Below are 14606 nucleotides of genomic sequence, written 5' to 3'. Positions count from 1 at the left end.
GTCACTTAATCATTACTTAAAACACAAAACGCGCACGTTTTAATATGACGAAAGTCAATGGAAGTCAACTTCTGGCTAAGTAGCAACTTCTGGCATTTTAACTTCTGGCACTGCAGACTTTCGGCATTTTTAAAATGTGCACGTGAGTGTTTTAAAACAAAGTTAATGTTCTTGTAAAAAAACACGTGCACTTTATCGGAAAAAGTTTTGAGCGAGTAATTTTGTATACATACACGTTGACAAAAAAAAAACTCATTGTGAACCAGAATCAATTATCACTAATTATCACATACAATGGTGTCATCTGAGTTTGAGCAGAATAGCTCTATGCCTTCTGGCAATCAGTCGGGAGGGGGCAACCAGTCCTCAGGGTTCAAATCCAGACGGGACTTGATCAAAGACAGGAGCAGTACCCAGATAGACTCTGGGCCTAGAAGGATCAGTGATTTGCGCAAAATGGAGTTTGGAACTGATCTGCACAGCCGACTTGCATTCATTAAATGGGCCAGTCGCGTAGGTTTACCCCGTTTTATGAGCCAGTTTCTATGATAGAGGTCTTTCTCCTTATAGCCCCTCATGAAATTATACCCCCCATTATGGTATGTTAACCAAGAGGGGGGGGGGGGCTATAGATTGTTTTCACCAAGCTGGGGGCTATAATGGGACTAAAGAACCATACTTACTAAACCCACTTACTCCTCAGCTAAGAAAAGGTTATTTCAACGGGTACGTCTTTACGTCTTTTAGCATTCGGGAATTCTTCCCGTTATGAACCCCCCCCCCCAACCAACCATCCACCCGCCCACCGACACACATACGCACACAAACACACACACATACACACATACAAACACATACACACCGACACACACACACACACACACACACACACACGCACACACACACGCACACACAAACTCAGGAAATTTTAGCCCCTAGCCCCCATTATGATATAAGTACGGTAATTTTGCAGTTACATGCCCCCAAAACTTGGAGGAGTGGGCTAATACATAAGATCAGCATTCGGAACGCCCCACGTTAGAATCCTAGATTTGGAAGTAAATAAGCCTAATGGGGGGGGGGGGGGGTGGGTGATCTTTTTGGACTTATCTCAACCCAACCTACTTTCAATAAAAATTTTGAAGCATAAATTTTCCAGAAAAACCGTTTTTGAAAAACTAATTTGTATATGAACTTTTTAGAGGAAAAAATTTTTCCACGAAGCTTCTATATGAGTTCACCCGAGCTAGAAATAAATGAAGCGTAACTTAATTTTTTTAACTAAACTACTTGTATGATACTTATTAAAATTTTTGTATCTGGATAGGGAACTTTTGCATTAAACAGATTTTCTGTTTATTGTACTAATTAACAATAGTACAAAACTTTTAGCTGTGCAAAGCAAAATTTTTTCTAAGCAGCATCTTGCTCTTTGTCATTGACAGTAAAACAAAGTAGACGATGCGTAAAAGAAAACATATGACATACAGAGCACTGATGATGCGGTTGTTGTTGTTGTTGTATCTCTCGCACACAGCTGCAATTTTGCATTCAAGTTTGGCGGGATACAGGCGCTTGTTGCCGCTTTTTACTGGTACCCTTGTTGCATTTATATCATAATAATAATAATAATAATAATAATAATAATAATAATAATAATAATAATAATAATAATAGTAATAATAATAATAATAATAATAATAATAATAATAATAATAATAATAATAATAATAATAATAATAATAACAATAATAATAATAATAATATTAATAATAATAACAATAATAATAATAATAATAATAATAATAATAATAATAAATAATAATAATAATAATAATAATAATAATAATAATAATAATAATAATAATAATAATATTAATAATAATAATAGGTATAATAGTAGTAGTGTGTGACTGCCTATCCCATTTTTGCGTGTGGTGCGGCGACTTCTCTGCATCTACGCCATGCTAAATGACATGCGGTCCCCGGGCCAGGGGGATCAGGAGAGGCATTGTAAACATCAAGGGAAAATTCCAAAGAAGGCGGATTATTCTGTGCAGTGTCGTCGTGAAGGACTGATAGTATTAAGTACAGCCATTTGGCTACCTCTACTGGTCGTTCCCAAAAGTCAATCATTTTCATGTCCGTGGTGTTTTACTGCAGTTCAAAATGTGGTTTACGTCATGTGGTGCCCACATCCTACTGAATTCACAGATCCTACTAAAGTTAGAGTTTAGCAGGAGACAGTATACAAGTTCTCAATTGTGGTAATTGGATACGTGGAATTTGTGGCAACCTTTGTTCTTCTTCTGCTATTTTTGGTGGAGGTGTACTTAGTTGCTTGCTGTCTTCGTTCAATTAAGTATAGACCTGTGCCGGTGGATACTTTTGAGCGCATTTTGTACATTTTGCGAGTTAATTGCTCTTTTTGTTCGTGTGTTGTTTCACGCTCTGCCTTTAAGTGTCATTTAATGTCAGTTTCATGGGTCAAAACTGGCTGAAGAGGTTGTTTTATGATCAGCACGGTGGCTCTATTAACTGCAGGTTAGAAGCTGCTCTGGTATTTTTCTGTGTAAGCTTTAACAGGTAGCATCTCATCCTCATTGAGTAATTCTTTGATGTCAGACTTTTCTACACAGCCAGTAATTTTGCAAAGAGCAATGTTTTGTTGCATTTGCAGATGGTTCTAGTTTGTGTTTCTCATTGTGGAAGCCCATATGGGAGCACCGTAGTTCAGGACGCTCCGATTGATTGCTTTGTAAGTCACTGATGGTGTCTTTTTTGTGCAGCCCCAGTCGCTACCATCAATCTTTTTCACTATGTTATTGAGATTTTGGAACTTTCTTTGATGCTTCTTACATGTTCTCCAAAATTGAGCATTCGATAGTATGCAGATGATGTGGTTAAAGCCATGATTTGTCAAATGAGAACTTCCAAAATTGAGTCTTTCCCATTGTAGACCTCGTACTTAGTGTTCAGATAATCTAGAGCCTTTAGTGCCCCCAATCATGGTAATTATACCAGAATGGGAGGCTACATTTTCTGGGGTAGCTATATAGGAAAAGACCCCAAAAATTAAAACAAAAAACAAAAAACATTCTGCATACTGAGTCAGTCTGACTAAGAAAAGGCGGAAAACTTTTTAGGGTAACATATTTCCTTTGTTTACAGGTAATTCATCTTTACAGTACACGTCCTGTAAAGGCGAATTTACCTGAAACTTTATGATAAATTGTGAAAGTAAATTTACTATAATTTTGGCTTTTTTAGATAAGTTTTAGGTAAATTGTGCAGGAGAACTACAAGCACATTTCCGGTAGAGGTTACCGCAAGTGCAGGTGGTGTACAGGAGCGTCAGAAAACATGCACAGCTCAGATAGGTTTTTTAATAGGTTTTTAATATTTTTTATAGGTTTTTACAGTGTACACAGCACGTGCGATTACATAAATAAATTTTAAGTGGAAATAAAACATACCACGAGATGTAGGAGGGCGCAATTATTATAGATCCGGAAATAATAAGCTAGGGGGCACAAAACGAAAACATCCAATTATTATTTCTGTGGTGTCATAATCTAGCGGCCTCAGTTTGAAGACCCGCATGTTTTGTGTGTTTTAGTGGCTGTACCGTGCTGGCCTTGAGAAGAAGAACAAAAACAGTCTGATAATGGACTTGAGGGATGTGAAAGTGCACCCAAGTCACACTGAGGATGTGAAGACAGAGATACTGAGGAGGGTGGGGCAGAGGAGGGCGAGTGAGATGGCAGCAGCAGATGCAGACCAGTGGAGGAACATCAAGGATGAGGTACACCGCATGAGTAAGGAGATGATCGAAGTCAAGTTAGTACCCATATGACTGGGTACCCATCACTCTTTGCCCATATCTCTACGTCTACGCTGACTAAACCCATGCGCCACGCCGCACTGCTTCACTAAGTCTCGCAACAGTTGGGAAAATTTTTAAAAATTACTTAATTTATCTGGTCATGGTCAATTTCACTTGGTACGGTTGATAATTCCATCAGTTCACCTTGGCCGAGCTAATATAGTTTATGAGGGAGCAACGTCGAGCAACATGCGAGCATAAACTGTGGGTAAGATGTCGCAGAAAAGTTGGTACAGCCTCATTCGGCGCCGTTTTAGGTTTGTAAATTTTCTAAGGTACCGTATATGTCGAAAAACTTTTCCAAATTGTGTCAAAGGTGGGCGACCTGGGTTCAATGTCACCAGCGTACTTGCCACCCACACGTACATTCTTTTGATACTGGCATAGTAGGAGCTTCTGATGATTGTATTCAACTGGCCCTACAATGTTTACTATTTACATTTCATATGGGTTTTTTTCTGAAAGAAAGAAAATCGATATTAGAGAAAGGATAAAAGTTTAAAAAATATATGATGTCTGTTACATTGAAATACAGCAATGAGAAAAGAACAATTCAACTAGCTTATATCTGAAAAACTCTCAACTCTTTAGAACTGGCAAAGCATTCGTTTCTGTTTTTTTGTAAAATGGTGGATATTGGCTGGCTCTTAATCATTTCATCACAGTCTCCTCAACATAGGATTTTGTATGAGCCATGACCTGATACAGTTTGTCAACTCGGGTCGCGTATATTGCAGTAGAACTGGATTAATTTTGACGTTATTTGACAAGAGATTATATACAAGAAAAATTGTGATTATTTTGGAGATGAGGGGAAAAAAGGAAAATGGATTTACAGTCCTTTTCATACAATTTTTTGCTTGTCGTTTATAGGTCTCATTTCTGCCGTCCTGTGCAGCCTTCCTAATGAAATTTAATTTGCTTCAAAACAAAAAGTTTCAGAGCATTCATTTTCTGTAGTGGCACCTGGAATGAAATTTTCTTCCGAAAATTTTAAAATTATCTTTATGAATTATTTAATAGGGCATAAAAACACTGGGAGACCTAAACAGAATACCCAGTGAAATGAAACTTGAAACATCTTGATAAGAAACATATTAAAACTTGACAAATCTTGGTAAGATCTTGGTAAGATTCTTGGTAAGAAAACGTCAAGATATGTACGGACATGCAAGATCTTTGCAAGAAATTCAAGAAATAAGATCTTGATAAGATAAACAAGAAAGAATTTTCAAGATCTTAGCAAGATTTGTCAAGTTTTAGGGATTTGAAAACAAGAATTAATAAGATTGTGCAAGAACTGTCGGAAAATTTTCTCTAGTCGATAAAAATTCGACATTGAGATTTTCCAGTATGATCTGTGTGTTTCTTCCCTCCTCCTTTTTCATTCCGGGCTGGGGACCGGCAGTGGCGGAGTTACTGAAATAAGCTATAGGAGTACTGATTCAGTACCGCAAAAAAACCGCACTTACACAGTTCTCCGAAACAAACAAAACGACTAAACAAGACAAAATAAATCAAAATAAATGCAAAACAGCAAACAGAGTTTCGGAAAATTATCTCAAGTCAAGGTAAAAAACAAGACATTTTTGAGATTTTCCAGTATGATTTTTGTGGTTCACCCCTCCTCTTTTTTCATTCCGGGCTGGGGACCGGCAGTTGCGGAGTTACTGAAATAAGCTATAGGAGTACTGATTCAGTACGGCACAAAAACCGCACTTACACAGTTCTCCGAAACAAAAATTTAATTATCGTATTTGTGAAAGTTTTTTCGTAAATACTTTAAGTTTTGTCCAAACAATGAGAGAGTCTCCAGTGACTTAATTAGGGTACGAAACAGTTAGAGTATAAAAAACTCAAGCCCTTGAGAAGTTTCTTTTACTCTTTGACCGTTGAAACTGATATATCTGTGTTCTATAATATCACAACTAAAGTTAGACATAATAAGCGACCTTTTTGATTAGGTCATATAACCTAATATTTACCTCAACTTTCCCTAGACATTTAAATTTTTAAAATATTTTTTTTTTCAAAAATTAAAAGTGAAATAAGAAGAAACATTAAGTAATTGACCAAAGTTGAATAATTCAAATTCAATTGATACGGTTTTCATTTAAGCGACCCCAGTATTTGTGTTTGCTAATTGAGCAAATAAAATGTTTGCAACACAGTGAAAAAAATGACAATTTCCAAAATTGAACAAAAAATATTTTTATTTATTAAAACATATATCAAGACACGGCATACATTAAAAAGACAAGATCATCGGATACTCTGTCTGGGTTGAAAATAAAAAGCGTGGCTCTTATTACAATGATTTGGATTTTCCGAAGGATATTCTTATTTTTTATTTAAAATTCATATGACAATACCGCCAGCTTATTATATGCAGAGGATATTCAAATTAATACTGTTTCCTTCAGTGAATTTGAACTTTCTTCAATTGATTGATGAGCAAAAAGATTAACTGAAAATGAAAATATGATTTTAATTTGGCAACATCCTGAGTTAATCAGGGAAGTAGAATCTCTGGAAATCTGCTCGATTTGCTTTCTTTGCTTTTGGTTTCTGTGATGAGTCATTTTATTATATGAGACAGTTCCAGAATAATGAAAATTGGCCCCTCATCTAGGTGACGGCTCAACAAATCGGCGTTCCGTAATACAGAATTTTCAACGAATCTAGTTGTCCGAGAATTGCAAAACAGTTCAATTTTGCGTTCAGTTAACCTAAGTTGGACATAGCCTGATTTTATTTTTATCGCATCTGGCCATGCCTCAGCGGACCGTTGGATTCGACAAAAAAATGTGTATGAACATAAAGATCGCCTCCAATTGAAATATCTCAGTGGAGTTAAAAATACCGCATTAGATTAATGAGATCAGCCATTATTAAGAAAGCAAGTCAAGACGAACAACACAATCAAACACCAATAACAACAAATATTAATTACATCCCAAAATTTTATGTTCATTTGAAAAAAAACTTATTAACCAGGTCAAAAAGCGTTGGATAAAAACGAAACTAAAAAAATAACTTTTACTTCAATAGAAAATCATCGGATAGCAATTGAAAATACCCATCATGTTATTAAACACATAAGTCTATATAGGAGGGCATTAAGGCCTGCCATTTTTCAATTTCTGCTCTTGCAAAAAGAACAACAAATAGAGACAAACAAAAATTCAATTAAAACTTGCGAGAAAACGCTGTCAAAGCCGTCAATCTAAATTTTTCCCTTCAAAATATATTCAATTGAGCATTCCGCGAACGCCAATCATGTGAAATGCAGCCTATCATTAATGAGAAAAGGTAATAAGTAGAAAAAAAAGAAAAAGGCAAAATTCTGTAGTACTTTTGTATTTTTTGAAAACAATTATTTTTAAAGTCGTAAAAGCCATTAGCAACAAGAAGGAAAAATTAAATAGGTTCTTTTATTTCTCTAAAGGAAGCGCTTGAGACCTTTATTTAGTCAGAATACGTCTAAAAAAGAATTTCAAATGTAGACAAGAATAAAAAACTAGGTAATCCTATTGCGAAAAACCCTAGTCGAAGCCATTAAAAACTTTTTTAGACGTATTTTAAAAGTTTTTTGAAAAAAAACACTAAATTTTGCACTTCTGCACCATGATTCAACTACAATGATGTCATATGTTTCCTGTATCTAACGAGTCTAGTTAACAAAAAGACAAAAAAGATCAAAAACAAAATTTAATTTTTTTTGTATACATTTGTTTTCAAAGTGACGAAAGCCATCAGCTATCAATTCAAATCAGAATATAGGCTCATTTATTCCTCCAAACACAACCAGGGTTACATTTCATTATCTAGGAAATTCGGGTGTCGAAGCCATTAAAACCATTATCTATGCCATTAAAGAGCTTTAATTGATCAATTGTGCTTTACTTGCAACGCCACAAAAATAAGTGTCTGAACTGTTAATAATGTGGTAATATGATGACAAATTGAGAAAAAAACGTCAAAAGTTTGTCAATAAATAATAATAATATTGAAAATCAAAACAATTTGTGAAATTTAGTAGTATCAAAGACAGAAAACCTATTTTAACGAATAAAACTGCAAAAAAGTTAATTTGAATTCACAAGAAAGAAGAGGAAGAGGAAGAAGCTTTCTTTCTTTTCTGACACTAAGCTACAAATAGACCAAATTGAGTGAAACATAGTGGCAAATTTCAATAAGCAATTGTTTATTTAAAAACCAAACATTTTTAAAAGTCAAAACAAGCATAATCTTCTGACTATATTAACTGAATGCAATAATTTGGAATTGGTTAGCAAGCTTTTTGGATCTATCAACCCTGAGCTTTGATTTGAAATGTTTTGCTCTTTTAAAAAGTCCAAGATTGCTAACAGTTGAAGAGCCTTGCTATTGCTGTTCGTCCAATAAGAACACTTAATTCTTTCAAATGAAATAGATCTAGATAAATTTTTAGTTAAAAGATCAAAAAAATGCTGCGTTTTTGATAATCATAGTGTACAGTTAGCAAAAACGACAAAACTTTTGTTCTAGACTACTCCCAATGGAAGTGGAAGTAGGAGTAGCCATTTTCAGTTTGCAAAGACAGTGTTAGTTGTTTTTGGGTGTGTACTACCGGCGAATTTAATCAAAGGGATCTAAAAAAGCTAATTTCGGTCAATTTCTGATGAAAAAGGCTGAATTCAAAAATGCCGCAAATGGGTCTAATATTCCCAAAAACTTAAACCCCGATAACTCGCTCTAGAAAACGAAAGTCAAAAAACCTTTTTAATTTCATATTATACGCTGGACGGGCTTTTTAATGATTCCACTTACAACTCTCTACGATCAAAATATCGATCGGCCAAAATTGACTGAACAAAAAAAACATTTGAGATATAGTTCCCCCCAAGAGGGGTCGGAGCAATTAGGTCATGCTAAGGCGATTAGCCGAGTTGGAATTTGAAGCAAAAGAATTCCAAACGGTCCGTCGGTGCGTTCACTTCGTGAGCATCGCGATTCGGCCGCAATAACTGACTCATGATTCCAGATTACATCACACAGCGCATGAGAGGCATAGCCGTGAACATAGTCAGGACTGTTTTATTTAAGCATTGAAAGTCCAATTCTGTACAAAACACCAAAAACTGAAGGTAAAATCTTATGGTCTTGTAATTTTCAACGAAATCTGGAGTACTCGCCGAAATCTATGGTCACCGATATTTTTCTTATCAGTTAGCAATCTGGATTTTGCAAGTACTAGAAATTTTTGGGCCACTGACGTATTTTAAGTATAATTTACCTGACTCTGTTTGAAGTATCACTAAGAACTTTTGAGTCACGTAACCTAGATAAAGAGCATTTTAACTTTGGCATTGCAAACTTTTGGCATTTGAAAAATTGCACGTGTGTGTTCTAACTTGTTCATGTCGGTTTGTGATTTTAGGGCATTGTGTGACAGTGCAGATGCGGATGGGATAATAGAGAAGTACTTCGAAGTGGAGGAACAGAACCAGGCCAGAATGAGTCTCTTGTTAGAACAGGAGACACACATACAACAACTCAAAAAGGAAATAGAGTTAGATCAACTCCATATTTTTCTCAATAACTTGCAATAATAAATTCGAATTCGTTAAACTCTCCTGTATGACAAAATTAGTCATAAAACGGGGCATAGTTATGATGGTTGATTCAGTAAAACACTGTAGATCGACCATGTTTGGTTATGAAAAGACCGTGATCGACATAGGAAGATTTTCAGTCAACTGTAGTAGCGTGCTCGACCACGTATTTAACGAAGGGAAACATGTCTACCTCAATTTTTTAGTTTTTTAAAAGGTCGATTCCTAAACAAGAGGACGAACACTAAAATATAAACTTTCTTAGTAAAGGGGGTTAGCTTGACTAGAAGTTTGTTCTTTTGTCCAGAATTATACCACTTTCAACTTGAAATCATTGAACTTTAAACATTCCATTAAACTTCTAATTAAAGCAATGGAATCCAAAATAGTCTCTGGCTGATTTCAAGCACAGACTGGATCATATTTCTCAGCTCAATTTTACAAGGTCCGGACAGTAATTTTAGAATCGAATTTAGAGATTTGCAAAGTGGTGTGAGGCGTATGACTCTGGCTGGGAATGCTTGTGAGCGTCCCTCGTGTGACAACTCCAGAGAGCCAGCACCAGACACCACAGACATACACCCTGGACATCCTCATGGTAGTGGTGGCGGTGCTGCTCGGAAGTCCACCCTGGCCGCCCTAGAGAGCCGGAAGGCGACTTTGAGTAGCCAGAAGAGTGATTTGAGGAAGGTGTATGATAAGATCCAGCAGTGTCTCGAGGTCGCTGGGGATGTTGATGATTGTCTGGCTGAGAGACTAGGTGAGCATAAACCATAGTGTCAACAAATTGCTTCCAAGATTTAGTCCTCGACATATAAAAGGGCTCGAAATTTTTAGTGGGGAGGGCCTTTATTGAATAAAATTACACAGTCAAGCTTCTTACTTAACGTGGCGGAAAGTCTTTTCATGAATTCAGCAAAGGTCTTTTCATAGAAATTCTGAGTGAAGCATTTTGGAAGTCCGGACAATGAAATTTCGTCATTTGAGCATTGCTTTTCATGGCATCAAAAGTCTTTTCATAAGTCTGCTCTTGAGGAAACTTGTAAAGAAAAGGCATACTGATGCAGCAACGGAGCAAAACTAAACAGCTTTGCAAAAAAAAACACTTGAAAAATTGACAAAAGATTTAAGCGTTTTTCTAGTTTTTAAAATAAAGCAGCCATCTCTGCTCGACTATATTGTCAGATTATTTGCTTGAATGAAATTTGGTAGCTTAAATGTAAGGGTCTTCATCCCGTGAGCCAAGATGAAGTTGTGGCGTTTTTCAGTTGTTTCCTTGTCACGATTATGAATTATCATTTTTTAAAGACAATGCAGACTTTGAATTGATATTAGTTTTTTTAATTGCTCTTGAACGAAGTTCATAGCAATTATTGTAAACGTGTGCGTCTTTTTTATGCAAAGTTTTTGCTTGACAATTTTGACTTTTCGAGTGATTTTTACGCCCTTGACTTTTTGCGTTTTGCGTGATCTAAAAGTCAAATGAAAAGTGCGCCGAAACTGATGTCATTTTTACTTTAAATCTTAACAGTGGTGTATGTTAACCTCTAATGTGGTTATTTCAAGCCCACTATTGAACTTCTTAGTCCCATTTAGGCTCCCCTCCTCCTCGCGACTGAAGCAGGCTGCCTCCCACTAGTAATTAGAGAGCAATTCTTCCGACGTTTAGTCGGTTATGTTTTTTTTTCAGAAGATTTTAGTTTTTGCAAAAAATAAAGAAGCATACTTGCTGACTATTTTATATTTATAGTGAGCTATGAAAATGCCCGACAACTTTTTCGATGAGAAAAAAACAGATTGATGAATGATTTTTGCTCGATTCATGATTTGAAAATAGCTCGAACCAATTTTTGTAATTCTTTTTTTAGTCGAGGAAAATTAAGGTTTGAAACTTAGGCCAGGCAGTAGTCCATCCTCATAAATTTGAGTCCGGCAAAAGTTGAGCTTCATAATTGAGTCGAGCTCAAATCCAACTGTTCACAAAAGTCATAGGCAATTTGGGTCAAGCACTGTCCATTTTACCATTTGATTTCCCATTTGAAGTCCCGGTCTACATCTGAGTTAGCTTTAGCTCAATTTGTTGTTAATCTATCCGACTACCTTATTTACCTTAGGAGACCAAATAGAAACAAAGAAAGCTCAAAATGTTTGGTTTCTAACGCAAAAATAGTCGGTATGATCCGTTTAGCAAGATTCGGTACGTTCCGTTTTTTAAGTGTTCGGTAGAATTTTTTTTAAAAGCGAGCAATCGCATTTTTTTCATGCAGTTAATATTGAATTTTGTTGATCTCTTGACCACAATACACCCATAACATAACTGAAAAATCTCAAAAGCCGGTTTTTGATTTCGACTGCAGATCATTCTGACACTACATTATACATTCCCAGGTTGAGGTCCCAGACGGAAAGTCGATATGTCCAGACCCAAATGAACGCACGACGGGGGTGTCGTGCGTTCAAATTTACATGGTCTGGAAACAAGGAAAAACGCACGAAAGTCTGGACATGAACGCACGAAAGGTCTGATGAACGCACGAAAGTCTGATCATGAACGCACGAAAGGTCTGGTGAACGCACGAAAGTCTGATCGTGAACGCACGAAAGTCTGGAGAATGCACGAAAGTCTGGTGAACGCACGAAAGTCTGGTGAACGCACGAAAGTCTGATCGTGAACGCACGAAAGTCTGGAGAATGCACGAAAGTCTGGTGAACGCACGAAAGTCTGGTGAACGCAAAAAAGTCTGGACATGAACGCACGAAAGGTCTGACGAACGCACGAAAATCTGGCGAACGCACGAAAGCCTGGTGAACGCAAGAAAATCTAGACATGAGCGCACGAAAGGTCTGGTGAACGCACGAAAGTCTGATCGTGAACGCAGGAAAGTCTGGAGAATGCACGAAGGTCTGGTGAACGCACGAAATTCTGGACATGAACGCACGAAAGGTGTGATGAACGCACGAAAGTCTGATCATGAACGCCTGAATAGTCTGGTGAACGCACGAAAGTCTGGACATAGGCACTTTCCGTCTGGGACGGTCTGGACATACCGACTTTCGGTCTGGGACGGTCTGGACATACCGACTTTCCGTCTGGGCCTGTCTGGACATACCGACTTTCCGTCTGGGACCTCAACCTGGGTTAGCTATTTTACCTCAACCGCGCTCGGAATGGCCTCTGATTGGAGCTTCCTGACAACTGACTTCTGATCAGGCCCAAATCAGTTCATGGTCCAAACTATCGTGCTCTCAAACTGCTGTCCAGACCCTGTAATTTTGGTCTGAATCCACAAGGGTGCTTGTTCGAGTGGGTCTGTTCATAGCTAAATTTGGGTCTGGACCTCAACGGGAACAAATGCCCAATTTTGGCGACGATTATGGCATATGTTCTTGTGCCATCAGAATTGCCGACGATTTTGGCGACGTTCTTATGCCATCAGAATTGTCTCAGATGGCATAAGAACGTTGGCGGGTCAAAAATACTCACATCTTCAATGATGCTTAAAATTGGGTCTGATCTGATCTCTTTAACAGTACTGTTTAATACTCGTTTTTCAAGCTTTTTAAATTTTTTAAATTGGTTTAAGTGCTAATAATTTGTTAGAAGAGGACACATAGGAAAATTGTTTCCATCTTGGTTTAAAATATGGGAATATTGGCTTCTGCTATCAAAACGGGTATTTGTTAAAACCAATGGTTAGAAAAGATCATTTTTAACAGTAGCAAAAACGGCCAAGTTGATCACAACAGTCTGTAAACGGTAAGGGTTATAAACGTTTCCACTTCAAATACCTGTCGGAAACCGATCAAACACCGATCATCCTTTATTTTGGACAAAATTCGAAAATGTGTAGGTCCTGACAAGACGATAACAGAGAAGACAGTTGCGGACTGTCTTGTGCGACTGAACGAGAGAGTGGATGAACTGCTGATGGTGAAGGCCTACTTTGATTACAGGAAGGCCATGGAAGAGCACCACCCGGGAGGAGCGTTCAACCAGGCCAAGGATTCAGAGGTGAATAGGGATAACTTTCTAAAATTAGTTGGACTGTCCAGGTGTCAGCAGTAAGATATGACATAGCCTTGAGGCGTCTGAACTTCGCCTCTATCTAATCAGCGAAACATTTATAATATTAACCCGCAACCTGATTATGCTAACCCGGGTAACCTATCATTCAACTTTCTTTGATTTCACGCTAGGGCTTATATGATTTTAGTAATCATACTAGGTCATATATGATTTGTATGATTTCTTAGTAGTCATATAAAGATCATATATGATTTCCTGGAAATCATACTGGAATCATAGAAAATTTTGAAAGCCAAAAAAATGCTGTACTCTTTTAGCCGTCCGTGTATCGTATCAAAACAAATACAAATTGAACCAAAATGTTTTGACAATAAAATTTTTGCAGAAAAAACGATATAATGCTTTGCCGCAAGCCTTAATATTTTCTCGGGGGAACCAAGTTGTCGAGATTGCGTGTTGTTCTAAATCTCTCGGCTAGGTGGCTATCTAATTTTGAATTACAACCAGTCTTGGGTTGTGTCACCTAACTAGAACTAAGAAGTGTATAAATAAAATTAAATAAATCTCATATGAGTTAATTTGCAGAAGAAATATGTAAACATAAAACCATGAAAGTCATCCAACAGTAGACAAATGTATTCACATATACTGAACTCATAGCCAGTATTATGAACTCATTGCCAAAGTTTAATCCTCTGGATATTTTTAGGATGGTGGACCTGCTTTGCCAAACCCATTTGTGGGAAAATTGGACAAAGGACAGGGAAGGCCGCTTCAAAGGTGAACATTAAATTTATTATAGTAAAAGCTCTAGTTTTGTCAAAAATTCTCTCAATCTTTGTATTTACGGATTATATACAGTGGTAACACGGACAGCAGTTATTACTCGCCGAAGTGGCACTGAGCGCTTTTGTGTCTGATTTGAAGCTTAGTTAATTAAGTGGATTTACTTCAAGCATTTGTCTATCAATAAGGAAGCAATCGTTTCATGGAGCTTGTGGTGGTATAACGGGAAATCAATATCAGTATTATATACGTCGAATAGAAATTCTAATACCTGTACTGGTTCAAAAGTGTTCCTTTGAAAGAGAATTTT

At 37.0% G+C, this 14606-nt stretch overlaps 1 protein-coding gene across 1 annotated transcript; it reads left to right on the top strand.

Moving 5' to 3' along the window:
• Positions 1-216: 216 nt before the first annotated feature.
• On the top strand, positions 217-14290 carry LOC142356180 (uncharacterized; the record flags this gene model as incomplete). Its single annotated transcript, XM_075408139.1, has 6 exons — positions 217-513; positions 3620-3840; positions 9309-9440; positions 9960-10243; positions 13335-13495; positions 14220-14290. Coding segments are annotated over exons 1-6 (1088 nt in total), but the record flags the coding sequence as incomplete, so codon positions are not given.
• Positions 14291-14606: the final 316 nt, after the last annotated feature.

The sequence above is a fragment of the Convolutriloba macropyga genome, unplaced genomic scaffold, assembly GCF_964194025.1.
Source record: "Convolutriloba macropyga unplaced genomic scaffold, txConMacr16.3 SCAFFOLD_4054, whole genome shotgun sequence".
Classification (NCBI taxonomy): domain Eukaryota; kingdom Metazoa; phylum Xenacoelomorpha; order Acoela; family Convolutidae; genus Convolutriloba; species Convolutriloba macropyga.
Note: the sequence above shows the minus strand (reverse complement) of the source record. Positions and strands in the feature narration are given on the sequence as shown.